The sequence below is a fragment of the Xenopus laevis genome, chromosome 2L (assembly GCF_017654675.1).
Source record: "Xenopus laevis strain J_2021 chromosome 2L, Xenopus_laevis_v10.1, whole genome shotgun sequence".
NCBI lineage: Eukaryota > Metazoa > Chordata > Amphibia > Anura > Pipidae > Xenopus > Xenopus laevis.
This window is the reverse complement of record NC_054373.1, coordinates 167,929,261-167,955,685: the sequence shown is the minus strand read 5'-3', so window position 1 is coordinate 167,955,685 and position 26,425 is coordinate 167,929,261. Positions and strand designations below refer to the sequence as shown.

General features: G+C 35.5%; 1 protein-coding gene across 1 annotated transcript in view; it reads left to right on the top strand.

Moving 5' to 3' along the window:
- Positions 1-26,425, top strand: part of zmym2.L (zinc finger MYM-type containing 2 L homeolog) — a 52,759-nt gene that overhangs the window by 11,920 nt on the left and 14,414 nt on the right. Inside the window, 11 exon segments of the mRNA NM_001093084.1 lie at positions 2,201-2,489; positions 4,535-4,697; positions 5,213-5,425; positions 17,319-17,475; positions 19,953-20,068; positions 21,923-22,036; positions 22,566-22,716; positions 23,553-23,725; positions 25,531-25,696; positions 25,884-25,918; positions 26,044-26,173. Coding sequence (NP_001086553.1) covers positions 2,201-2,489; positions 4,535-4,697; positions 5,213-5,425; positions 17,319-17,475; positions 19,953-20,068; positions 21,923-22,036; positions 22,566-22,716; positions 23,553-23,725; positions 25,531-25,696; positions 25,884-25,918; positions 26,044-26,173 — 1,707 coding nt within the window.

Genomic DNA, 26,425 nt, shown 5'->3' with positions numbered 1-26,425 from the left:
TTACAAAAGCAGAACTATCAGGGAAAGAACATCAACATGACCTATAAGTAACTTTTAATGTAGAGTAATAATTTTCAAAAGAAAATTTTTAAGAAGAAGAAAATTTTTAGTGTTCGTATCACTTTAAGATTAATTCTTAAGGATGGGTAGACTTTGACGTAAAAAACTGTTAGTGGCTGGCTGAGGATTTAGCTATTAGAAAGCCACAAAATGTGAGCAGAATCCTTGTTCTAATTATACCTGCACATATTTTATATGAATCCTTCCACCATTTTTTTTTGTTTTGTTTTTTTTTTTTAGCATGTTGCTATTTGCATTTGCCTTGAAAATTTTTTTTTTTTAACTACTACAATTCTAGCGATAGTCAAGACTGCAAATTCTAGTCTGTTCTGCTAAACATAAGCCATGACTCTAGGTATAATAAACTCAGGACTTCTATATAGTCAACAAAATTGTATTTTATTGTTTTCAACAAAATTGTATGTTTATTTTTTTTCCCACCCCTTAACATGACTAGGAGCCTGTTACCAGTCATCTTTTTACTGTCATTTATTCTGTATAAAGAAGTAATTAACAGAATCATATTTTCTAATGTTTTAACAACTATTTGTATATTGCTTTTAAATGAATAAAGACAACACAGTAAAGCCCTTTTCAAATAAAAATAGTGATGGCCATCCTGCTATAAAATTAAATTTGCCTAACAATCTTAATGGTTTTTTTTGTTAACAATATTAAATGGTTTTATGATTTTGACATTGGATGTTAAGATGTTACACAGGCAGGTTTAAAATGTCAGCCTTTTTTAGAGCAAGCTCAGTGAATTAGTGCTAGTGCTGAGCATACTTTCTTGCCTATTGTTTCAACCAGAATTTTTTTTTTTTAATAACTTGCTGTAAAAAAGAAAATGAAACCACTTTTACTTTCTAACTTCCTAGTTCTGTCCTTTCACTGTTTACAGAGATGTAAGTAGTAAAACAAATGACTTGCAAAGGCTGCAACTTGAAGGGAGGGTTTTGTTTATAATGATAAACGGCATATAAATAGGGGAAGAGTTAATGAGTTCAGGGCAAAATAAAACCACTTTCCATTAGTCCTTTTATAATGCCAAAGAAAAAAAAAGCCAGAGGGGCTTTATTCTGCCTAAAAGCATACAAACCTTGTGTGTTAGCTGCTTTTCAGTAGTGCTGCCACCTTCTGAAAATTAGTGTGCGCCCTTCTTTTGCATAATAACATCACCAGCAGGGGATATAATCTTTTCGGCCTACCCGCTTGTCTACTGTAGATCGATTGTTGTTGGAAGAATGATTTATTCAGTCCAAAACAATAAAGAAAAGCTGATGTTTTGTGACCCTTTATGAAGCTAGGCTGAAGAAACTGCTATATATGCCCAAAACATCACACTTTCTATAAGGTTTGGGGCTAAATAAATTACCTTTGCAACACATACCACTGTTCAGTGTACTGTTGAATTATTGTTTAACATTAATGCTATTTATTGTGCTCATGTTTAGCAAAGCTTTTACATAGGCGTTCACTGCCCCCTGTAGGCTAATGGCACACAGGGAGATTGGTTACCTGCATTTAAAGGAACAGTAACATCAAAAAATACCTGTTTTAAAGTAATGAAAATATAATGCAGTGTTGCCCTGCACTGGTAAAACTGCCTTGTTTGCTTAAGAAGCACTACTATTGTTTATATAAATAAGCTGCTGTGTAGCAATCGGGGCAGCCATTCAAAGGAGAAAAGGCTCAGGTTACACAGCAGATAGCAAATAAGCTCTGTCTGTCTAATGGTGTTATCTGTTATCCATTAGTTAACCTGTGCCATATAGCTGTTTTTCAATTTCCGCCATTGCTCCACAGCAGTTTGTTTATATGAACTATTGTAGAGTTTCTGAAGCAAACAGATCAGTTTTACCAATGCAGGGCAAGACTACCGTACATGATATTTTAATTACTTTAAAACACTTACATTTTTTGGTGTTACTGTTACTTTAAGTCTGTGTTACTGCGGGGGACAAATTTTGCCGAAATGCTTTCTCTCTTGCAGGAAATCAAAAAAACATTAATGGTACTTAATTTTCCGAAGTTTCCTCGCAAGAACTGCAAATCTCCCTGTTTGCCCTTAGCCTTAAACAAGCCAGTGATACCCCCCAGTTTCAATCTTTCTTAATCAATTCTATTTATTTTTCAACAGATTCCTGGATATCCCAGTCTGCTTCATTTCCCAGGAACCTAAAGCAGACAGGAGTGGATTCTCTTTCACCTGTAGCCTCACTTCCAAAACAGGTTTTTCAGCCACAGCAACAGCAGCAGCCGCCATCAAAAGCTGTTAAAGTCACTTGTGCAAACTGTAAGAAGCCACTTCAGAAAGGACAGACAGCATATCAGAGAAAAGGATCCACTCATCTGTTTTGTTCAACAGTTTGCTTGTCATCGTTTTCACAGAAACCAGCCCCAAAGAAGCTTTGCACTATGTGTAAAAAGTAAGTATTAAGGTGCTTCCACATTTTTATTAAGGGGTAACGTCACAATGATACTGTTGTGATTAAAGCTTAGTTCACCTTAACATTTACTTTAAATATGATGTAGAGATCCATTTAACAATTTGCAATTAGTCTTTTTCTTATTTATTTAAATAGTGTTTTAATGGAATGACAATATACGGGCAGATTTATCAAAATGTTTAATACTTGATAAATTAAAACTCAACCATGTTCTATTTGTTCCTATGGGATTTAGAACATGGGCTCTGTAGCCATGGGGGCAGCCATTCAAGCATAGGATACACAGTAGATAATAGATGCATTCTGAACAATCCCATTGTATACCACAGAGCTTATCTGTTATCTGCTGTGTATCCTGAGCCTTTTCTCCTTCTTCAGCTTTGAATGGCTGCCTCCATGGCTACACAGCAGCTTGTTTATATAAACTATGGTAGAGTATCTGAAGTAAACACTGTAGTTGTGCCAGTGCAGCACTACAGTACTTTATATTCTCATTAATTCAAAACACATTCATTTGTTGGTGTTACTGTTCTTTTAATTGTCATTTAAAAAATTATATTGTATCTGTGTGATCATGGCATGTTATGCATTTTTCCTCTTTCTGCATATCTTTGCCAAGCCCAAACTTGTATAGTTACAGGGCATACGAGGCAAACATGTTCCATATTGCAAAAATCCATTTGTGTTTCCGCTTTCCTGGGAAAAAAATGCTCTACAGAACTAAAAAATTTTTTTTACAGATGCTCTCCTATACCTTTTTAGGTAATGATTGTACCTCTGTACCTCTCAACAAATTTCCCTTAGAGCAAGTTTCATGGAAAGTAATGTTACATTTCCTTAATGATAAGAAGGATTTTGTCGCTGATTTGAATTAAGGGAGAGAGACAAAATGAGTAATTTACTTACCCTGGGACACTCCCCTTAGTGCTAATTCACAGAGCACTTGCGCCCATGAAATTCCTGGGTCTCTGCATTGAGCTCCTGATCACACATAAATTTGGCTTACAGTGCAGAGAGCATGGAGTATTGGTAGGCGTAGTTAACTGTGCTCATTCAGATTCACAAGTTAGGGGGCAGGTGAGGGGAAGCCAGTGCTGGACTGGCCCACCGGGATACCAGGAAAACTCCCGGTGGGCCCAGGTGCCAATGGGCCCTCTTGATTCTAACCAGTTGGCCTATTTCATGGTCATTCCAAATTTCTTTAAGATGATTAATAATGGAAGAATAGAGTATAGTATGTGGAGATAAAAGACTAGAAAAATAAAGAAGTTAAAAGTGAGGAGAGTAGGAATAATAGTTTGGAAAGTGGGCCTAGGATCTAAGGTTTTCTGGTGGGCCCCTGGCATCCCAGTCCAACACTGGAGGAAACTTATCTGCCGGGGGTAAGTGAAATAAGAAAACAGAACTAACATCACAAATGGGCAGATTTATTAAGGTTTGAATAGTAATTTTGATTATTTTTTTTTCCCTCTGGTGTCAGAATTTCACACAGTCAAATTTTAATCCCAAAATTAGAATGTAAATTCGAATGTGAGATTTATCACACCTTGACCATGGAAACCGTTCTAAATCGAACATTCACCACCTAAAACCTACTGATTTGATTTACAAGTCAATGGCAGTCCATTGAATCATTTGAATGTGTTAATTGCCTTTCTGACATTTTCTTTTTCTTTTTTTTGGAGGGAAAATTCAGTTCGAATTTGATTCAAATTTTCGGGTTGGGACTATTAGATCAGACGTTCTCTGAAAACCCCCCCCCCCTTTTTTTCTTTTCTCTACCCCTACCCCAAGAAAATCAGAAAAATAAAAACTGGGAAGGGATGTAATGAACTCCTCAACTATACTCAAACGAAGCACAATGTATATTGCAACTACGCTTACATTAAGCATAGGACTAAATAATTATTAGTTTTCATTGCTGTTTTTTTATTAGCTTATATTTATTAATTACCCCTAAGCAACTGCTATTAAAATTTTTATTTCTGATCTGTAATGTTAAAATGTTTCCATTTAATTTCCAGGGATATTACAACAATGAAAGGGACAATTGTTGCCCAGGTTGATTCAAGTGAGTCATTTCAGGAGTTCTGTAGTACATATTGTTTATCTGTCTATGAAGATAAACAGAATGCTTCCAAGAACCAGAACAAATCGAGATGCACTATTTGTGGCAAATTAACGGAGGTAAAGTTCATCTATTCAGTCTACCAAGTTCTCTGTCTGGGCCACCGTAGTAGTTACTTTGTTGAGAAGGTGGAGAAGTGACAGGTGGGCAAAACAGTCAGGTTCAGTAACTTTTACTTTAAGGGGGTGCTTTATCAACTTTTGAATGGAAATTCTTGCTGCAAATCAAACTTCAAAGCTCCTGAACTCCAAATGATGCTTATGTGTACAATAGGTATGCACTGAATCCCTATATCCGTGTTTTAGGATTTGCTTGAATCCTTCATAAAAGATTTAGGTGAATACCGATATGCAAATTAGGGCAAGGAAGGGGTTTGCATGCAGCGCATTAAAACATTTTTTAACTTCCTTGTGTTAAAATCTAACAGGACATTATTAGGATATCCTGATTTTTTTTTTTTTCAATTTATTTTCTGTTATACTTAAATTATTTTCCAGACGGTCTTAGGAAATATCCAGTGGATGTTTTTTGTTTTAACACTATAAGATTTAAAGAATCAATTTTTTTCTTACAGATTCGCCATGAGGTTAGCTTTAAAAACATGACACACAAGCTTTGTAGTGATCACTGCTTCAACCGATACAGGATGGCTAATGGCTTAGTCATGAATTGTTGTGAGCACTGCGGTGAATACTTGCCGAGCAAAGGAGCCGGAAGTAATATACTTATGGTCGATGGCCAATGGAAGAGGTTTTGCAGCCCAGCCTGCCTCAGTGATTTTAAGATGGTAAACTCTTTTTCAAGTTATCCCAAGTTACACTACTGAAAGAAAGGAAAAAAAAATCACTATTTTGATCCTTTCAGAATATTTCTGTGCTGACTATGCATTTGTGCCAAAGTACTTCAATAGGTTAACAGTTCGGCAATTCTGTGTCTTCTATACATAAACACTTACCGAAAAAATCTGTAACAAACATACAAATGAAACGTACCACGTTTTGCCATGTTGTTGTGTTTAAAAGTTGTAGATGAAATTGAAATGACTGCTTTTTGAAGGTGCATCTTAAAATAATATACCAGGAAGGCCACTTCCAAAAAGAGACATTATAGTAAGTAAATATTTATTTGAGAAGACACACATTTTAAAAACCACATTACTACCATATATGAGGAATAAATGAAACGCCCTATGTAGATATATGTTTTACATTATTGTATGGTACAAGATAAACTTTTAAACCGCTTATGGGGTATATTAGTGGTCGCCACAGTCCTCTAGAGTGAAATTCCGCCACTCTCCATTAATTTCTATGGGATTTTAAAAGAATATTTATCAATGGGTAAATGTGAAATTTCATGCTTAATATATATAAGAAATGAATGGCGGAGTTTCACTTTAGAGGACTGTGGTGACCTGTAACTTCGCTCTTTGATAAATATACCCCTATATGTTCCTGCTTCATCAATTTGGTACTTGCATCAGTCAGGAAAGCAGGGTCAGAATTTCACCCTAGAAATCCGTGCCATAGTTGTGCGCTTCACCAGAGGCCGTACCCACCACTACAACCCTCCCCCTTACCTTTTACTTCCTTGGCAGCCAAGATCTGGGGAGTTCAGGGGGAGCGCCAAGAGTTTCTTGCAGGGTGGGGGTTGGCGGGGCCCACAGGATTTTTACCGGGTGTCCCACCAGTCCAGCCTGACTCTAAAGGGAAGTAAGGGTTTCCCTATCACCAATACAAAAGTGATACAATAAAAGCATGTACAGTAGAAAAAAAATAGTTTGTGTATATATAAACTTGTATGATTTTGACTAGTTTAATTTCCTATAGAATGTCGTATGTATGTAGGTATATATATATATATATATATATATATATATATATATATATATATATATATATATATATATATATATATATATATATTCTAATACTATGTAAAACATTGTGAATTTATCGAACAGTAGTTTTTCTGATATAACCGAATAAGAGATTAGAATAAGAGGGTTGGTCATCTTTGAGTTAACTTTTAGTACGATGAGACCATTTGCAATTGGTTTTCATTTTTTATTACTTATGGCTTTTGAGTTATTTTGCTTTTTATTCAGCAGCTATGCATTGATTTGAATGAGAATATCGAATATTAATAGTGGAGGATCGGAACAGAAAGATGTTATAAAAAGTAGCAATAACGAAAAATGTGTAGTTTTAGAGAGGGTTTGCTTAGAATCTGTGTCCATTCTATAACATACTAAAAGTTAACCTGAAGGTGAACCACCCCTTTAAAGTAGTCGTTCGCCTTCCCTTTTGTTCAGTAAAGTTGGTTTCAGTCAGTTCACCAGAAATACTTTTTTCAATTCATTTCTATTTTCTATCTGTTACCATTCTTTTAATATTGACGTGTAAAGTCAAATTTTTCACCTTCTAAAGCAGCTTTAGGAGGGGTGGGTCGCAGACCCTCTAAACTAATCTAAATTGATGCATTTAGTCGATCCAATACTTATCTTTATTCCTGCTGAGCTGAATACTTGAGTTTCATTAAAGGCAGCTGTTAGAATTGATACAATAGTTGCTAATACTCAAGAGATGTTGCTGAGAAATGTATCTGCATCCACTAAATGTTGCAAAATCATAACCGAGTCTGCACTTGCATTACTGAGCTGCCAGACTCAAACAGCAGAGACGGAAATAAAACTCTAAACTTAGGTCATGGAAAAACGGTGGAAAGTAATTGAAAAAAGTATTTTTCAGGTGAACAATCTCAAAACAATGGGACTGAAAAAAGTGTTTGGAAGAACATCCCCTTTAATACATTTTTAAATATGACCATAAGTACAATTTATGTATCTTTTAACCAAATATGTTTTAAAGTATATTTAACTTTAGATTTTAATACCCTTTATAGATGCACAAAGCCTTATAACTTGTGGTTTTATATAGATGCGTGAACTTAATTAGGACTTATGTTAGGAATTATATTAAATTATTTATTATCCTATGCTTTATCTATTTTTTTAATAACTTCACTTAGGCATTTTTACTTCAGGTAAATTGATTGCGCATTCATGTGTGGATATATTTTTTTATTGCACATGGTGATTTATGATTTCTGACCAACAAAAAAATGTCTGTGAGCAGGGAAAGTTGTTTGCAATTGTAGGTACAGAGGTGCATATATGAAACAATTGTACACGGAATGTTTTGTACATCACAAAAAACTTTGCTGGGATCAAGCATGTCTTTTAGGTGGAAATAATTTAAATAGTTATTACTAACTGCAGATTTTTTTAAATACAGTAGAACCCCCATTTTAAATTTTTCAGTGGACCATTAAACAATTAGGGATGCACCAAATCCAGTATTTTGGATTCGGCCGAATCCTTCACGAAAGATTCAGCCGAATACCAATCCGAATCCTAATTTGCAAATGCAAATTAGGGGTGGGAAGGGGAAACATTTTTACTTCCATGTTTTGTGACAGTCACGAGATTTCCCTCCCCATCCGTAATTTGCATATGCAAATTAGGGTTCGGTTCGGCCAAATCCGAATCCTGCTGAAAAAGGCAGAATCCTGGATTCGGTGCATTGCTAAAAAAATGGTGTAAAATCAGGAAAAATGTATTATGCATAATATATAGGTGGGACCACAAAACAACAATGTACAATGCATAGGGATGCACCGAATCCACTATTTTGGATTTGGCCGAACCCACGAATCCTTCACGAAAGATTTGTCCGAATACTAATTTGCATAAGCAAAGGTGGGAAGGGGAAAACATTTTTTACTTCTTTGTTTTGTGTCAAAAAGTCATGCTATTTCCCTCCCATCCCTAATTTGCATTTGGTTTGGCCGGGCAGAAGGATTCGACCGAATCATAATCCTGCTGAAAAAAGTCGAATCCTGAACCGAATCCTGGATTCGGTGCATCCCTAAAAATGAGGAAATCCTTAAAATCAGGGGATGTAAAATGGGAGTTTTACTGTATTATTTTTCTCTTGAAACATATTGAAAACATCTGTTTAACAAATAGTTTAATAAAATGCAGTAGAGCAACTAAAGATCCTATCACTGCCAAATTTTACTGTCTTAGGACATAGGACTTTTGTGCAGATTCCCACAGCTATCAGCGGTATGCCTCTTACGTTAAATCTGTTAGACTTATTTTCTTCCAGCACGGTCCTCCTTCTCCAAGCCTCAGGCATAGCATGTGCATCCTGCACTCCAACAGTAGGGGGCAGATTTTTTTTTTTGTCAAAACACTCAAATTCGAATTGTGAATTATCCAAACTCGATTCGAGTTTTAAAAACGAATTTCGAGATTTAGCATACTCTGGCCCTTTAAGAACTCAAATTATTAAACTATTTGCCACCTTAAACCTGACGAATTTCTGTATAAGTCAATGGCAGAGGCCCAGGGATCAATTTGGTGGTTTGCTGCCTTCCTGACATTTTTTGAAGAAAGAACTCAAATCAAGTTTTTTTTAATTCGAGTTTTTCTAATTCGAATCAAACTCAAGTTGAGTTTTCGGATGAATTGAATTCATCCGAGCTGAGAAAATTCCATTTTACTAATACATTTTGATTGGTCGAATACTAGTTTATGGGAGTTTTAAAAAAAAAAAAAAAACGCACATGAATTAGAAAATTTGACTCTTATTAAATGTCTCCCCATGTGATACAGGCTAGCCATCTTTACAACAAAAGAGTCAGACTTAAAAGCTGGCTGTCATTTACTCGGACAGGTTAGAAGATTTCAGTCCACAAATGATCGCTCTGCATCTAACAATATCAGTGGGTGACTCACCACTATCTGTCAGACAAAACTTTAGAATGATTGCTTAATTAATGACAATAAAATCGCCCGATTTGTTCTTTTTACTAGTTTATTTAATCTGAATGGTTAGTGGTAGGTCGGGAGTTGGCAACGAACAATCATTCGTCGGGCATAAGGATTTATCTGCACGTCTATAGCCAGCTTAACCAATCAGAAGGCTGTAAAAGAACAACGTGTATCCTGAGAGCTTGTGTAAGTGGTCCTACTTGGGGCTTCCCATGGGTGTTGTGGTGAAACTAGATATCAAATATAAAGGACCCATACGGTAGGCAAGTCTTAAGCTGGCCATAGATGTTGAGATTTTTAAAAGATCAGATCCTGATCGTGAGACCACGATCTTCTCTGAACAATCGTACGAATTGACCAACTAAAAAGACCAATTTGCCAGGAAAACAAAGGGGAGCTGCCTGCTTGGCCCTGCAAACATAGATAGATTGCACTGGGACCGGCAAAGATTTTTTGACCTGGCCGATCAATTTCCTGACAGATGTGGGCCAAAAAATCGTAAGATGCACGATCGTTCGAATCCCACTAACCGCACGATAATTTCGAAGGATTGGTCAGGCTTCCCTAAAATCGGTCGTTCGGCAAGAAGAATCGTCGCGTCTATGGGGAGCTATAGTGACCGTGACGATTCCTGTGAAAGTGAATTATTGGAAGGAGAAATAGCAGCAGGGTAAGCAGAATTATAAAGGAATACGGAGAGCAAAATTGGGATGTTGATGGTTTTTGGTCTTAATATAGTTGACCGCTTTGTGGTTGGTAAAGCATTTAGAAAGATTTTTGCAGGGGACTTCTTAACAAAACCTCAGTTAAAGTAATAATATATTTTTTTCAGGTTTTTTTTTTAATATATTTTTTTTAAGCCTTTCTAAAATGTTCATTTTGTAAATTACATTTTCCTCCTTTTATAAGCTCTGTAAATTGTTATTCTGCGCTTTACATAGTTTATACATAATTTACATTTGCTTCGGCCCGGGATGATGATGTGATCCCATTCATACACAGAAAGGTCAGTTTTTTCAGGAGCCTGTATGGTTTATTTATTTTTTTTTTTTGGAATGTGCAAGACGTGGTATGTCGGTTGATACTTTTCTCGGCAACATCAGAGCAAATGACAGCAACTAATGTATCCACTGTAACAGTTGCACAGGGACAGCCTTATTCAATTGAGAGAGCCTGCTTAGTAGGGACTGATGCTTCTGCAGCTGCTGCCAAGAGATGTATCAATATATAAATATTGTAATGTATAGTCAGCAGTCTGCGTTACTGATTTGATACTGGGAGACTTGAAAGGGGGAATGACATTTAATTAATTTTTAAGTAAAATATTTAGAAAAAACATAAAATATATATATAAATTTCAGATGTTTCCAAGCAGCCCCTTCAAGATTTAAAGCTTTTGAAAATAATATTTCTCGTCTTTTCCTTGGTGAAGGATACTTAGTTTCCTATGGGACATTACAGTGAGATTGTCTCCTGAAGAAGCAGCCTCTTATACAATTATGCACTTGAGATGAAGGGCACAGGCAACACTTTAAAAGCTCATCGCTTTTATATACTGGATTCCAGGACTGAAGTTGTAAGCCTTTCCCTAGAAGCAATCGTGATTTCTTATCTTGGTTGATACAGTTTTCTGTGCGATGCTAAGATACTTTTGTCTTTAAAGGGATACTGTCATGGGAAAATTTTTCTTCCAAAACACATCAGTTAATAATAGTGCTGCTCCAGCGGAATTCTGCACTGAAATCAGTTTCTCAAAAGAGCAGATGTTTTTAAATTTGAAATCTGACATTCGGCTAGACATGTCAGTTTCCCAGCTGCCTCCATTCATGTGACTTGTGCTCTGATAAACTTCAGTCACTCTTTACTGCTGTACTGCAAGTTGGAGTAATATAACCCCACTCCCTTTCCCCCCCAGCAGCCTAACAACAGAACATCGGGAAGGTAACCAGATAGCAGCTCCCTAACACAAGATAACAGCTGCCTGGTAGATCTAAGAACAACACTCAGTAGTAAAATCCAGGTCCCACTGCGACACATTCAGTTATATTGTGTAGGGAAAAACAATAGCCTGTCAGAAAGCAGTTCCATCCTAAAGTGTTGGCTCTTTCTGAAAGCACATGACCAGGCAAAATGACCTGAAGCCTACACACCAATATTACTACTAAAAAATACGCTTGCTGGTTCAGGAATGAAATGTTATATTGCAGAGTGAATTATTTGCAGTGTAAACATAGTAATTTAGAAATAAAAACTACATAATTAAAATCATGACAGAATCCCTTTACCTAGCTCTCAAGGTTAGGAACAGGACTTCACATTGGTAAACAAGTGGAATGTCGTGGAACTAATAACTCAAGTTCTATTAAATGAGCAACAATTTTAAATCTTGTTAATTGGAATAGATGGTAAAATACTTATACAGCTTGGTCTTGATATTCATGACATTCAGCTTAGAATGGTAATTCTGTTTGACCATTTCTATGTATAAACAATTTTATAAATGTTATTTGCAGAGTTCATCTGGGAATTTTTATTCTGTTATTGTATGTTTCTTTTTTTTCTTGTGCAACACTAAATTCTATCCATTCTCTTTATGACAATGATATTGTTTGCATACATTTACTCTGTAGGCAAAAAAAGTAGAACTGTAACTTGTATACTAATGTCATTAAAGTATCAACATTTTATTAAAAAAAAATAAAGCGTTGATGTAATTTATTTCAGCCTGCCATCCTGTGGTCAAAATGCTGAATAACACTTGTGCTTTATCATTCTTCGCTGTACCAATATAGTGTTACAATTGCTATTTTATTTCCCTGTCTTTTACTAGATAAAATCTAGTTCTATACTTAGGATTATATTAGAGAAATGCAGCATCATTATAAGATGGAATGCAATTTTCCTCAATGTTGGTGAAAGCTCTTCATTCAACTCAAATATTTGGAAACCAGACAGCTGTTTAGGTTTCCCTTGCCCACTCGCTTTTGTAAAGCCATTACATTGATGTTCTGTGAACAATAGAACCTAATGACAAACAGAGAATATCAGACAATATTAAATCATTCAGATTTTTAAGAGTCCCTCGAAATCTAAGGTTCCTTCATAGTAGCATCATATTCGTACAAAAAGTTGTTCCGACTCGCTACTGGGCAGATTTATTAAGGGTCAAATCTAATTATGGTCAAAACTGTCAAACTCAACTAGGGAATTATCTAAACTTCATTCGAGTTTTTTTAAAAATATTGTAATTCAATTTTCGAGATTTATTGCCCTTTAAGAATTTGAATAAGACTTTTCGCCACCTAAAACCTGCTGAATTACTGTATAAGTCAATGGGAGAGGTGCAGTGACCAATTTGGAGTTGTTTGTAGCCTTCCTGACATACAAGTTTTTTTTGGAGAAAAAACTTGTATCGAGTTTGGTCTAATTCTATTCGAGTCTGTAAAATTTGTCCGAGTTTAAGATATTCAAATTTTTTTTTAAAATCTGGTTAAGTAGATTTGAATTTAAGGGAGTTTAAAATCAACAGGAATTCGAAATTCGACCCTTGATAAATGTGCCTCCCCATATATCTATGGATCTCCTACAACTGTAGGCGGAATTTATATATTCATACATTTGAAATTTCAGTTCTGTTTACCAAAAAACTTATTTCTTTGAGTTAAAGGGTCATATATCCAGCTCTATAACTAAATGTAAAATTGTTCTTCTGAACACTTGCAGATTACATTTTTTTTTTTAATTGACAATGCTGATATCATGGATGTGTAATAGTAGCACCCCATGCCATTGTGTCCATGTGGGGGTCAGACAAAACAACAACAAATTTATGATGTAGCAAATATTACTCCTGTCACATCAAGCGATCGTGCTCAGAAGAGCAATCTCGGCAATATTACACTGGTATACAGATGGGAATATGTCCCTTTATATCAGTAATATATTACTGTTATGGGGAGCCTGGCAAGGATAAGTGGTAGGGTCTAGATAAAGGCCCAAATGCAGCAGTACTTAAGTGCTGAGATGTTCCTAGGCCCAAATGCAGCAGTACTTAAGTGCTGAGATGTTCCTCCAGCTGATTAAATCGAAGGGTCCTCCTTTTGCCTTGTCAGGTGAGTAGCAAAATATTATCACTTTATATTCTACAGTAATTAATCAGCTGGAAGAGCACTGCATCATATTTTCTTTCCACAAAGGTGACCAGCCATTGACATCTTTCAATATTTCTTTGATGAAGGTATTTATGTATTTTTTTTGTTAGTGTGATCCAGTACATCAATTGTATGTTGTATTTTTATTTTTGTAATTCTTTTTGCACTTTTCCAGTTACTGTTTATCTTAATCCCCTATAATAGGTTTGCTGTTTTGCTTTATTTATTTATTTTGTGTTGTTGCTCTCCTGCTTCATTTCCCTGGCTTTTTGGAATATCGGCCTTTTTTTCTTTATGGGGGACTATTGCAAAAATTAAAAAAAATTATATATGCTTTATTGTACTGAAATAAGACATTTTCTCAATATAATCAATTCAGAACTATTTAAATTAATGTTTACCGCCCCTCTCTCTTTATTTTTTCTTCATGTAGGCGTTGGGAGTCTGATTTTGAATGACAGCTTGATCCAATATATCTTTAAGGGGGCTCCTTTTGCCTAGAAAATGTATTAGAGCTCACTCTTACATGCAGAGTTTGTGCTACATATTTTGTTTGTATTGGAATCAGTTAGTTGAGTGAGCTGTAATAATAATAGCCCTATAAGATATATTGGAACTATCGATGAAAATCAGACTCCAAACACCTGCAAGAAGACAGAATGAAGGGAAACAAATGCTGAGAAATTGATTGTTTTTCAGAAACGGTAAAGAATTTTTAATTGGTTGTATTTAGAAAGTTTAATATTTTAGTATAATGAAACTTATATTTAAAGTTGAATTTTTGCGATAGTTCCCATTTAACTATCTTTACCTCCTCTAAATGCTTCACTGAGCACTTCAGCAATTCAAGTTTATTTTCGATTTTCTGTTTTATTTTCTGTTTTTAGCTGCATTTTCTTTTCTCCTTTACATCATGTCCCAAAATTTGTTTGTTCCCTTATTAAGAATAAAGGCTAAGGGCACACAGGGAGGATGAGCCAATTTTTCTCTCTTCTGTGAGTGTATCCACTTGTGTGCCCTGTATGCAGCTAAAATGAGCAGATTTGCCCCCAAAATGCATTTTCAAGCTGAAATCTGCTCATGGTAGCTGCACACAGACCAGCGCTGTGTCTGTTCGTGGAGCTATGTGAAGAAGCAGGTTCTTTTCGCACCTCCGAACAAAAATCACATTATCAGCATTGTGTGTTAATCTTGAATATGGAGATTCATGTGAATCCTGCCTGAATGGTTGTCTGATTCTGTGCATCTTGAATTCATATATATTTTAAGATTAAGATGCTATGTCATAGGGCCTAGCAAGTAGTTTGTTATAAAGCAGAAAGAGACTAATAGGATTATAGAAAAAAATTGTTTAAGAAAAAAAAATATATAATTTTTTCTGTTTATCATATTGAAAGTCCTTTTTAAAGTGAACTGGAGCACATTGTTTCTTTATCCTACATTGTTATGAGAGTTTGTATAGCGGACGCAATAACGTCCTATTGTACTACCAGGCATGCACCTTGACTGAACTTCAGTTTATTCTTTGGGAGTAAAAGGATAAAACATCAATATTGCCGGACAATCTACTTCCCAAACCGGATACTTTTATATAAATATGAGACATTCCAGCAATATTTAAATAAAAACAATGGAATGGTTTTGTGGGAAAAGTATTCCCACACAAGTTTTCTATTTTTCATTATTCTGTCATTTAAGTTTGTGCATCTTTCTTTGGCCGCTTGAGCAGAAATAGGTTTGAACAATAATAATTCCTGTTAACCAGTTCCTACTCACCACGTCCAGTCCATCCTAGTATTTAGGAACCACAATCCTCACTGGTTTATACCAGCAGTGAACTGACCCAGCAAAGCCTTGGCACACCATAAATTGTTGCCTTCAATCTATCCCCTCTCTGTTGTTTCAGTTTTGTTCCAACTTTGTTTCTATGAAATAGGAGGGGTATGGAGATACTAGTGTCCTTAAAGGGGACCTGTCACCCCAAAAAAATCCTATTTTATCACATTAGTCAAGCAAAATGAATTTTAATTACACTATATAAATTATTTGAATCTTGTTTCCTTCAGTCTGGGAATTCATAATCATAGCAAGCAGGCAGGAGCCATTTTGTGGACACTGTTATTAAGACAAGCCTTGTATCATCTCAGAATCTTGTTTGTGCACCAGAATGGGGGACCTGATGTCCATCCCCATGCACTGGCTACACAATTAAATGGTGAAGAGAACAAGAGAATGTGTGGAGAGCAGTGACATCTAGGAAGTGCTAAATGGAAAGTGAAAGTAACTGTCTGCCCCGCCTCTATGCCTAGGCATAGAGGAGGGGCAGACAATATTTGATTGACAGCTGGGATTTTTAAATGAGTTTACAACAGCTATGAATGCTTTAATAGAAAATAGAAATTGGATTTCATGTTTATTTAAGAAGGACTTTTATTATACAGCTTTTAATGTCTGGGTGACAGGTCCACTTTAATTTTCTCCCAGTTTGCATGTATTGGGTGTTAAAACCCACAATTAATCCTTTTATATCATTCAGGAATTTAATGCAATTAAAGAAGAAATTTTAAACAACATACTTTCCACTCTGTTCACCTTAGTATTTTACTTTTATTGCTCCCTATGGTGTGGTATCGTTAGAATGGAGTCACTAATAAACATCAACATGTTCAGAATAAAACACAATTCTCCTATGAGCGTTTAGCTCCTTGGGCACATTATTTATAACCAATAAAATCTGGTGTAGCTTAAATAATGACATTAATAACCTATTGATTGAAATTCTTGGCCATGAAAGGCCCATGACCTAGATCAAGGTTAAAGGAACAGTAACACCAAAAAATGAAAGTGTTTTAAAGTAATGAAAATATCATGTACTGTTGCCCTGCACTGCTAAAACTGATCTGTTTGCTTCAGAAACACTACTATAGTTCATATAAACAAGCTCATGTGAAGCAATGGCGGAAATTGAAAAACAGCTATATGGCACAGTTTAACTAATGGATAACAGATAACACCATTAGACAGACAGAGTTTATATGCTGTATAACCTGAGCCTTTTCTCCTTTGAATGGCTGCCCCCATGGCTACACAGCAGCTTATTTATATAAACAATAGTAGAGTTTCTGAAGCAAACACAGCAGTTTTACCAGTGCAGGGCAACACTGCATTATCTTTTCATTACTTTAAAACACTTTTATTTTTTGACGTTACTGTTCCTTTAAGGTAAAATGCAACAAAAGAGTATTCTACAATGTATAATTAGAGTAAATACATCAACATAAATGATTTCCATACAGACAAATGAAACAAGTTCAACAGACAATTCTTAAATAACCCAATATCAAAACAGAGATAAAAATGAATTCCTACTTTAGGGTATATCCTATATCCATATCCCACTATATGACTGCTAACAAATGAAGCCAGCTCTATTTCCTAAACTCAAATGGATATACGGCTTACTAATTAGACATGTATTTTTACTCTGACTTCTGTATATTGTTATTTAGATCCCCCTCCCTTTCATATTATTTATCCTGCCAAATCCCATTATCCCAGTAAACGTTATCCCCTCAAAATTGTGTATGTCAGCATTTTATTTTTCAGTAGAACATAATGGATATATGTCCTGCAAATCTGAGCTCTTGAATTATGTCTCCTGATGTACTTGCTTATTCTGTTTTATTTAGAAAAACAGCAAACTTACGAGTTGTACGGGATGTAAAACACAGTGCAGGTCTTTCGATATGACCCAGTGCATTGGAACTAATGGGCACGTCGAACCATACTGTTCTACAACTTGCATGAACAATCACAAGACTAAATATGCAAAACCTCCTAGTCAAAGTAAGCGCTTTATTCTTTTGTTATTGCATGTTGTCATAGTGTTCACTGCAAGTGCAAAACATCCACTAAAATAACAATTTAAGCAGCAAATTAAGTGAGTGTATGTACACTATAGTGCAGCTTTGTGTATGACAATAAAGGTATGGCACCTGTTATCCAGAATGCTATAATAATGGATCTTTTCCTTATTTGGATCTTCATACCTTAATTTTATTAGAAGGTCATGTTAACATAATATAAGCCCAATAGGCTGGTTTTGCTTCCAATAAGGATTAATTATATCTTAGTTGGGATCAAGTACAAGCTACTGTTTTATTATTGCAGAGAAAAATTAAATAATTTTAGAAAATTTGGATTATTTGATTATAATGGTGTCTATGGGAGACAGCCTTTCTGAATAACTGATTTACGGATAATGGATCCCATTCCTGTACTGCATTTGAAGCTAAATGCTATTTTTGATAACAACTAGGGATGCACAGAATCCCGGATTTGGATTCAGCCTTTTTCAGCAAGATTTGGATTCGGCCGAACCGAATTTGAATCCTAATTTGGGGCGGGGAGGGAAATCGTGTGCCTTTCATCAAAAAACAAGTAAAAAATGTTTTCCTCTTCCCACCCCTCATTTGCATATGCAAATTAGGTTTTGGTATTCGGCCCGGATCTTTCGTAAAGGGTTCGGCTGAATCCAAAATAGTGGATTCTGTGCATCCCCAATAACCACACAAGTAATATTTGTACATTTGACCTACCACTGCCATATTGTTTGTGTTTCCACCATAAGGTGGCTATTCACTGTCTGTCAAGTGACTAATAGATCTGTATAAGGTGCTATACTGGTATATAGCTGCCTTCCTGTCTACTTGAACCATTAGTGCATCAACAAATTAAATTCCCAAACCTGACTGATTATTTGCATTCTAACAGGATCAAAAGATCCTCGTGTCTAAACTGGTCCCCAAGTTTGTATATATTATTATTTTTATTATTAACATGTATTTATATAACGCCAGCATATTTTGCAGCGCTGTGTATGTATGCCAATGGTCAGACAACATTGCTGAATCTGCCAAGCAGATACAATCTGGGAATGTATTGCCACTTTAAAGGAGTTGTTCACTGTCCAACACTTTCTTTCCAGTTTAGTTCACATAGTTTTACTGAAATTTACTTTTTCCAATTACGGTACTTTCTATTTTTTGTGTGACTGTTTTCCTAATATTGAAGTGTAATGTTTAATTTTTTACTTTCTAAAACAGCTCTTGGGGGGGGGGTGTCGTTGACTCTGTAAATGTTATATAGTGAATAAAATTCCCCCCCTCTTGTAAATTATAAGGATATTATAAGTTACCGAGGAGTTTCATGACGAAGGCCGAATGGTTTTTATACAGGTCATGGAACTCCGAGGTAACTTCTAATATCCTCATATTTTGCAACTGGGGGTACTTTATTTACTATAATACACAAAGTTTCAGTGAGTCATGTGACAGAAATGACATCAGAACTCACCTTTATTACTGATGACATCAGAACTCACCATTTATAAGGATATAATTTACAAGATGTTCATGGCTGTAGTGTATTCTAAATTGATACATTTAGTTGATACATTGCTTATCTTTGTCCCTGCTGAGCAAAATCCCTGAGTTTCATTAAAAACTTAAAATTGATACAATAGTTGCGAATACTCCAGAGATGCTGGTGAGAAATTTATCAACTAAATGTTGCAAAATTGTAACAGTTCATAGTCTGCATCTGATTTACTGAACTGCCAGACTCAAACAGCAGAGACACAAGCATTAAAGGGGTGGTTCACCTTGAAGTTAACTTTTAGTATGTTATAGTATGGCTTCATTATTTATTTTTAATAGTTTTTCCCAGCTTTTAAATGGGGGTCTCTGACCCCATCTAAAAACAAATGCTCTGCAAGACCACAAACTGTTATTGCTACTTTTTACTATTTTTTCTATTCAGGCCTCTCCTATTCATATTCCAGCCATTTATTTAAATCAGTGCATGGTTGTTAGGGTAATTTCGACCCTAGCAACCAGATTGCTTAGCTTGCAAACTGGAGAGCTGCTGAATAAAAAGCTAAATATCTTAAAAATCACAAATAATAAAAAACGAAAACCAATTGCAAATTGTCTCAGAATATCACTCTCTGCATCATACTAAAAATTAACTCAAAGGTGACCAACCCATTTAAACTTTAGATTTTGGAAAAGTGGTAAAAAATAAATAAATGGAAAGTTATTGAAACAAGTCTTTATTTCTGGAAACAATTGAACTGAAAAAGGTGTTTGGAAGGTGAACAACCCCTTTAAGGCTCACAAAGTTTTTCATCATTATTGATTAAACTCGACAGTATACAGTGATCGCATATGTGTATCCAAAATCTTTGTGTGGTTCTTATCTATTTGTATTCTATAGCAAACCGCAAAGATTGTGTTTTAAGTTCTTTTTCTTTTTCCTTCTAGATGCAGGCATTATTTGTCATTTTTGTAAAAGAAACTCCTTACCTCAGTATCAAGCCACAATGCCTGATGGGAAACTATACAACTTCTGCAGCTCTGGTTGTGTAGCAAAATTTCAGGTCTGTAGGTGCTTTTTATCTACATTTTTAACTACAAGGTAGACAAAATATTTGGAAACTCTTGACGACTAGGTGAATATTTGTAGACTAGAGAGGTGTGGCGAGAGACAGGCTTCCTTGAATGTTATAAAAGTTTTAAACAGTTGCACTTTCTTTTAAAGGGTACAATTCATAGAATGAAGAAATGTAAATTTGGTTGTGTTTAAAAGTCCACCACCAGGAACATTTACTTTATTTATGCCCAACAAATACAGGTATCCAGAGTGCTTGGGACTTGGGGCTTTCTAGATAACAGATCTTTTTGTAATTTGGATCTGCATGACTTAAGTCTACTAGAAAATCATTTAAACGTCAAATGAAACCAAATAGGCTTGTTTTGCTTCCCATAAGGATTAAATATATCTTAGTTTGGATCAAGTACAAACTAGAAAAAATGGTAATAGTTTTTAAAAAAAATGGATTATTTGATTATAAAGGAGTCTATGGGAGATGGCCTTTCCGTAATTGGGAGCTTTCTGGATAACGGATCCCATACCTGTACAAGCTTTTTACGTCTTATAGTTTTAAACCAAGATTATACGGAGGGAGCTTGGAAAGGTGGCAGAGGAGGGGTGGGATGGGCTAGGTTTATTTCTCCTTTAAGTATAATTTCTATGAATGAACTAATTCTAGATGAACCCATTTAAAATATTTCTTAAATGCAGTTCATTTTGAGGCAGTTCATTACATTATCGCCTTAATGAGATAGTATAACCACAAGATTTGTATTTTTTATTCATTCACTCTTTTTGAAGCATCCCAGAGAGTACGGTATATTGTGATGGTATGTTATACTTTTTAACATAACCAAAAGATAAGTCAAGGTCTGATTACTGTAAAATTCAGTGCTCTTTGCTCTTGCACTAGACCTGACACAGTTTTGGTGTATATAGCTTGATTTTTCTGCTGGAAATGTAAATACAAGCATGTGATCCATTATACAGAAAGCTCCAAATTAACGGGAAGGCTGTCTCTTTTTAATAATAAAACAGTACCATGTACTTGATCCAAACTAAGATATAATTAATCCTTATTGGAAGCAAAACCAGCCTATTGTGTTTATTTAATGTTTACATGATTTTCTAGTAGACTTAGAGGCACATTTATCAAAGGTCAATTTTCGAATACATGTTTTTAAAAACTCTCATAAATTTGAAATTTGAGCAATCAAAATTTATAAAAAAATGTTAAACTTGGATGAATGATATTGACCCAAAAACTCGAATCTGATGCAAATGGAACTTTGATTAAACTTTTAAAAAACTGAATTTCAGGCTGCAAACAACTCAAAACTGATCCCTGGTTGTCTCCCATTGACTTAAACAGCAATCTGGCAGGTTTTAGGTGGCGAATAGTTGAATTTGAGTTCTTGAAGGTCTAGTCTAGAGTATGATAAAGCTTGGAAATTGAAATAGAATAACTCCCTAGTTGAATTTGACCGTTTTGACCATAAAAAAAACTCGAATTTTAGAATTCAGATTTTCAATTCGACCCTTGATAAATTTGCCCTTTAATGTATGAAGATGAAGATCCAAATTATGGAAAGATCTGTTATCTGGAAAACCCCAGGTCCCAGCACTAAGGATACTCATACCTGTATTGTTCAATTAAACTTTTAACCAGAGGGGTAGCATGCATCTGCAGGATAAATGTTATTTTCCATTGCAGACCACTAAGTAGATATATTATAAATAAATTACATTGTTCTTTTGCTGCATACATTTCTACAGGAACTTCTTCAGTGTACATGCATATTTATCTGTATGACAAAATTTACTGATAGAAACATCAAGAGTGTTTTTGTTTTGTTTTTAGGCAATCAGTATGCAGACAACCACAAATGGGCAGCACGTTAGCAGTGATATCCAGTTAAAATGCAACTACTGTAAAAATGTTTTTTCTTCTAAACCAGAAACACTGGAGTGGGAGGTGAGGTTTTTTTTTTGCGTTTTTAAATTGGCCCAGATTTTAATGTATTGAATTGAAAGCTATATGTTCTGAAAGAAAATATTACCAACACATCTTGAATCTTAATAAGTGGCCTCGCAGTGCTTCGATTTCCAAAGACGCCCGAAGTTTCCTCATGAGGCAACTTCGGGCAACTTAGAAAATCTGAGCGCTTTGAGTGCAGTGGCGCTGGCGTTTTCTCATTATAGCAGGGGGAAGGCAGTTCGGGGAGATTGTCGCCCCGCAGAAGAGTCGATTAGTCACCAGGCGACTAAATCTCCCCGAATCTGCCCGTATGCTAGCTCCCTTACCTTGAACAGTAACAGTATGAATTCGAGCAGTAAAAGGCACACTTTGGTCTTTTTCAGTGGTTTATATGTGAGTACTGCTCCTCATATGAACCAGAGGGTTGCACTCCCAATAGCATATAGTGTTAGAAAAATCAATGTCTGTTTTATATATGCGTGTATCACTATTGAGGGCAACTATATTTTTTATATTTATCATGCAGAATAAAGTCCATCAGTTCTGCAGTACTAATTGTTGTGGTGATTACAAGAAACTTCATTGTATAGTAACGTACTGTGAATACTGTCAGGAGGAGAAGACATTACATGATACTATGAAATTTTCTGGAGTCAAAAAGCCATTCTGTAGTGAAGGTATGGACAAACAATCTATAAAGTTTTTTGCTTAGTAAGCCATCTCTCTCATTCTAGTTGTGTTGTATAGCAGGTAACCCCAGAATCTACATTTTAGTTTTCAAACAGAATTACGTTACACACAAATGATATAAATTTTAAAGACTAATAAACACAACTAAGACATTTTCTGTTGCAGTTGTTTGAAATAAAATGTCAATTTGTGTAACTTTATTATTGACTATTAAGTTATAATGTCTCCAGGTTATCTAATCACCTGCATCTAATACCAGCTTTGATAACTAGGGATACAACGAATCCACTATTTTGGAGTCGGCCAAACCCCCGAATCCTTCGCGAAAGATTTGGCCAAATACGGAATGGAATCCTAATTTGCATATGCAAATTAGGGATGGGAAGGGGGGAAACATTTTTTACTTACTTGTTTTGTGCCAAAAAGTCACATGATTTCCCTCCCACCCCTAATTTGCATATGCAAATTTTGATCTGGTTCGGTCGGACAGAAGGTTTTGACAGAATCCGAATCCTGCTGAAAAAGGGCGAATCCCGAACCGAATCCTGGATTCGGTGCATCCCTTTTGATAACTTCAGCCTGGTGCAGAGTAAGGACTAACAATTTTGTTCCATACAGTGATAGTTTAGCTAGTTTAATATGTTAATATACCCTATCCTAAGACTAAGTAACCAATACTATTAGTTAATATTTGCATGTAGTCTGTATGTCTAATGACGAGACCCTTCCCTCGCACAGTGCTGTGGAATTATGTTAGAGTATTTATAATCACTTATTAATAATCACCGTTTGTTCTTTTGATAATGAAGTGTTGTCTCTCTAGGTTGCAAACTACTATATAAACAGGACTTTGCAAGAAGATTGGGATTAAAATGCGTGACTTGCAACTATTGTTTTCAGATGTGTAAGAGGGGGGCTTGCAAAGAGTACGATGGCATTCTGAGAGATTTCTGTGGAGAGGAATGCGGTAAAAAGTTTCAGGAATGGTATTATAAGGTAATGTTCTGGAGTAATTTGTTTTTTATTCGATGACAAGTTATCTATAATAGTAGAGTTTTCAGGGGTAATTATCATTTTCAATTGTCTAGAAAATATGGCAAATATGGTATTTTAGTTAGGCTGATCCACATTTAAGTGTTAGGACAGAAAGATAGTAGTAGTTCCAAGTTTTTGCTAAAAGTGTTTTGGGACCAGACCCAGGATATGTACATTGCAATGTTAAAGAGGTAGTTCATTGTTAAATGAACTTTTAATATTGTATAGACAATGATCTTTCTTTGCAATTGGTCTTCGTTTTTTATTTAAAATTTTTGAATTATTTGTTTTTTCTTCTGGCAGCTGTCCAGTTTGGGGTTTTAGCAGCTTTTGGGTTACACGGGTCCAGTTTACCCTAGCAACCAGGCAGTGGTATGATCTAAAAACTTGAAGATGAATAGGAGAGGGCCTGAGCATAAAGATAAATACTATAAAGTATTAATACAATTTTAGCTTAACAGAGCAACAACCTAGCTTTTTGGCTGACCCCCTTCTAAAAACTGAAAAGAACAGAACAAGAAGAGAAAAAATTCAAAAATGAAACCAGTTGAAAAGTTTCTATAACATACTAGAAATTTACTGAAAGTGAATCAACCCTTTAATATAAAATGTGCATATATTTGTAAATTTATATTTTCCTTTTGAGGTATTTAACACCAATTGTTAGTCTGTTTTTCATTTCCTTCTGTTTTATGATAAATATACAAAATATAAGCAATTTTGTGCAATTGTAAATATTTTCAAACATCCATGCCACATTTACAATGCTTACCTGATGAATGGTATTATCAGGTGTTTTACATGATGGCTACAAAATTCTCCTTCTCAATGTAACTGAAGGAGTTGCAGTGGGACCTGGATTTTACTATTGAGTGCTGTTCTTAGATCTACCAGGCAGCTGTTATCTTGTGTTAGGGAGCTGCTATTTGGTTACCTTCCCATTGTTCTGTTGTTTGGCTGCTGGGGGTAAAGGGGGGGGGGTGTGATATTACTCCAATTTGCAGTACAGCAGTAAAGAGGGACTCCATTTTATCAGAGCACAAGTCACATGTTGGGAAACTGACAATATGTCTAGCCCCATGTCAGATTTCAAAATTAAATATAGAAAAATCTGTTTGCTCTTTTGAGAAACTGATTTCAGTGCAGAAGTCTACTGGAGCAGCACTATTAACTGATGTGTTTTGAAAATAAAAACATTTTTTCCTTGACAGTATCCCTTTAAAGGATGGAGAGGCTATAAATGTATTGTTTATGCTTAAAGGGATCATCACTCCCGGCATTATTAATGTTTGGCAATAATAAACTGTATAGGCACAAAGAAGTATAAACAGAGAAGATTAAAGTAGCACACATCATAAGGACACTCAGGACTCGGGGCTGCTTTTGTTTTGTATATGCCACTTCCCCTTCAGCTATTTGAGATTGGGCACTTGTGTTATTATTTGGATTTACTCTATTACTGAAAAGGCTGGAAGTACTGTATAACAGAAATTTGTAAGGGTTTACTGTATAACATATATTTGTAAGGGAAGACAAATGAATGCTTCAGTGCAAAGTCACTATTGCCTTTGCTTTTCTGGGGAAATTGTGATGGTTAAACATTAGCGCGAAATGTGAACTTTTCCTCTGCATACAGATATTTCGTTGCCCAGTGCTGTCTAATGTGCCTTTTTGCTGTGTACTACATTATAAATAATTCAAAAGAATTATGTTATTTTTTGTTTTATGATTTTTTTTTCTTTACATAATTTTCAATTTCCTATCAGGCTGCAAGATGTGACTGCTGTAGAACTCAAGGAACCCTTAATGAAAAAGTACAGTGGAGAGGCACAATAAAAAACTTTTGTGATCAGCAGTGCTTACTACGGTTTTACAACCAGCAAAATGAACCTAACATGTCAACTCAGAGGGGGCCTGAAAACATGCATTATGGTATGGATTGTTCTCTGATTTCTCAGTGGTGTGTTTCACACTGTCATGCACCTTAATTTGGTACTTATTTTGCTTAAAAGAAGAGCTTTCAAAATCCCTCATTCAAATGTCTCTTTACATAGTTTATAACGTTACACATTGCAAAAACAAGAGTACAGTTCTTAGTGGTGTTTGTATTTGTTTGCAGATCAGGGTTCTCAGACTGCACGGACAAAAATTCAGGTACCTGCCTTAAGCTTTACTTCTAGAACAAACAGAACAGTTAAAACGGTATATGGGGAGATTATGTTTTAAAAGAGAGAGAGAGAAGTTAAAGCTTTAAATCTAAGGCTGTGTATTTCTTACAGGGAGCAAGCTTATCTGCATCTCCTGCTATGTCAAAAGACATGAAGAATAAAGCTGTTCTGTGCAAACCACTGTCCATGACAAAGGCAACTTACTGCAAGCCTCATATGCAGACAAAAACCTCCCAAACAGGTACGGTTGCATACAGCGTGCACATTTTGGGGGTTGTTTATCAAAGGTCGAATTTTAGAGTTTTTGTATACCTTGAATGAACTCAAAACTCAAATGGTTTCTTATTTAAGAAAAACCTTGAATGGAGTTCAGGGTTAACAACCTAAAAACTCAAATTGATTGAGTTATCGGCAAAGAAAAACTTGAATTGCTCGAATTGCAACTTCAGGCAAAACCCTCCAAAAAAAAAACTCGAACATCACGAAGGCTATT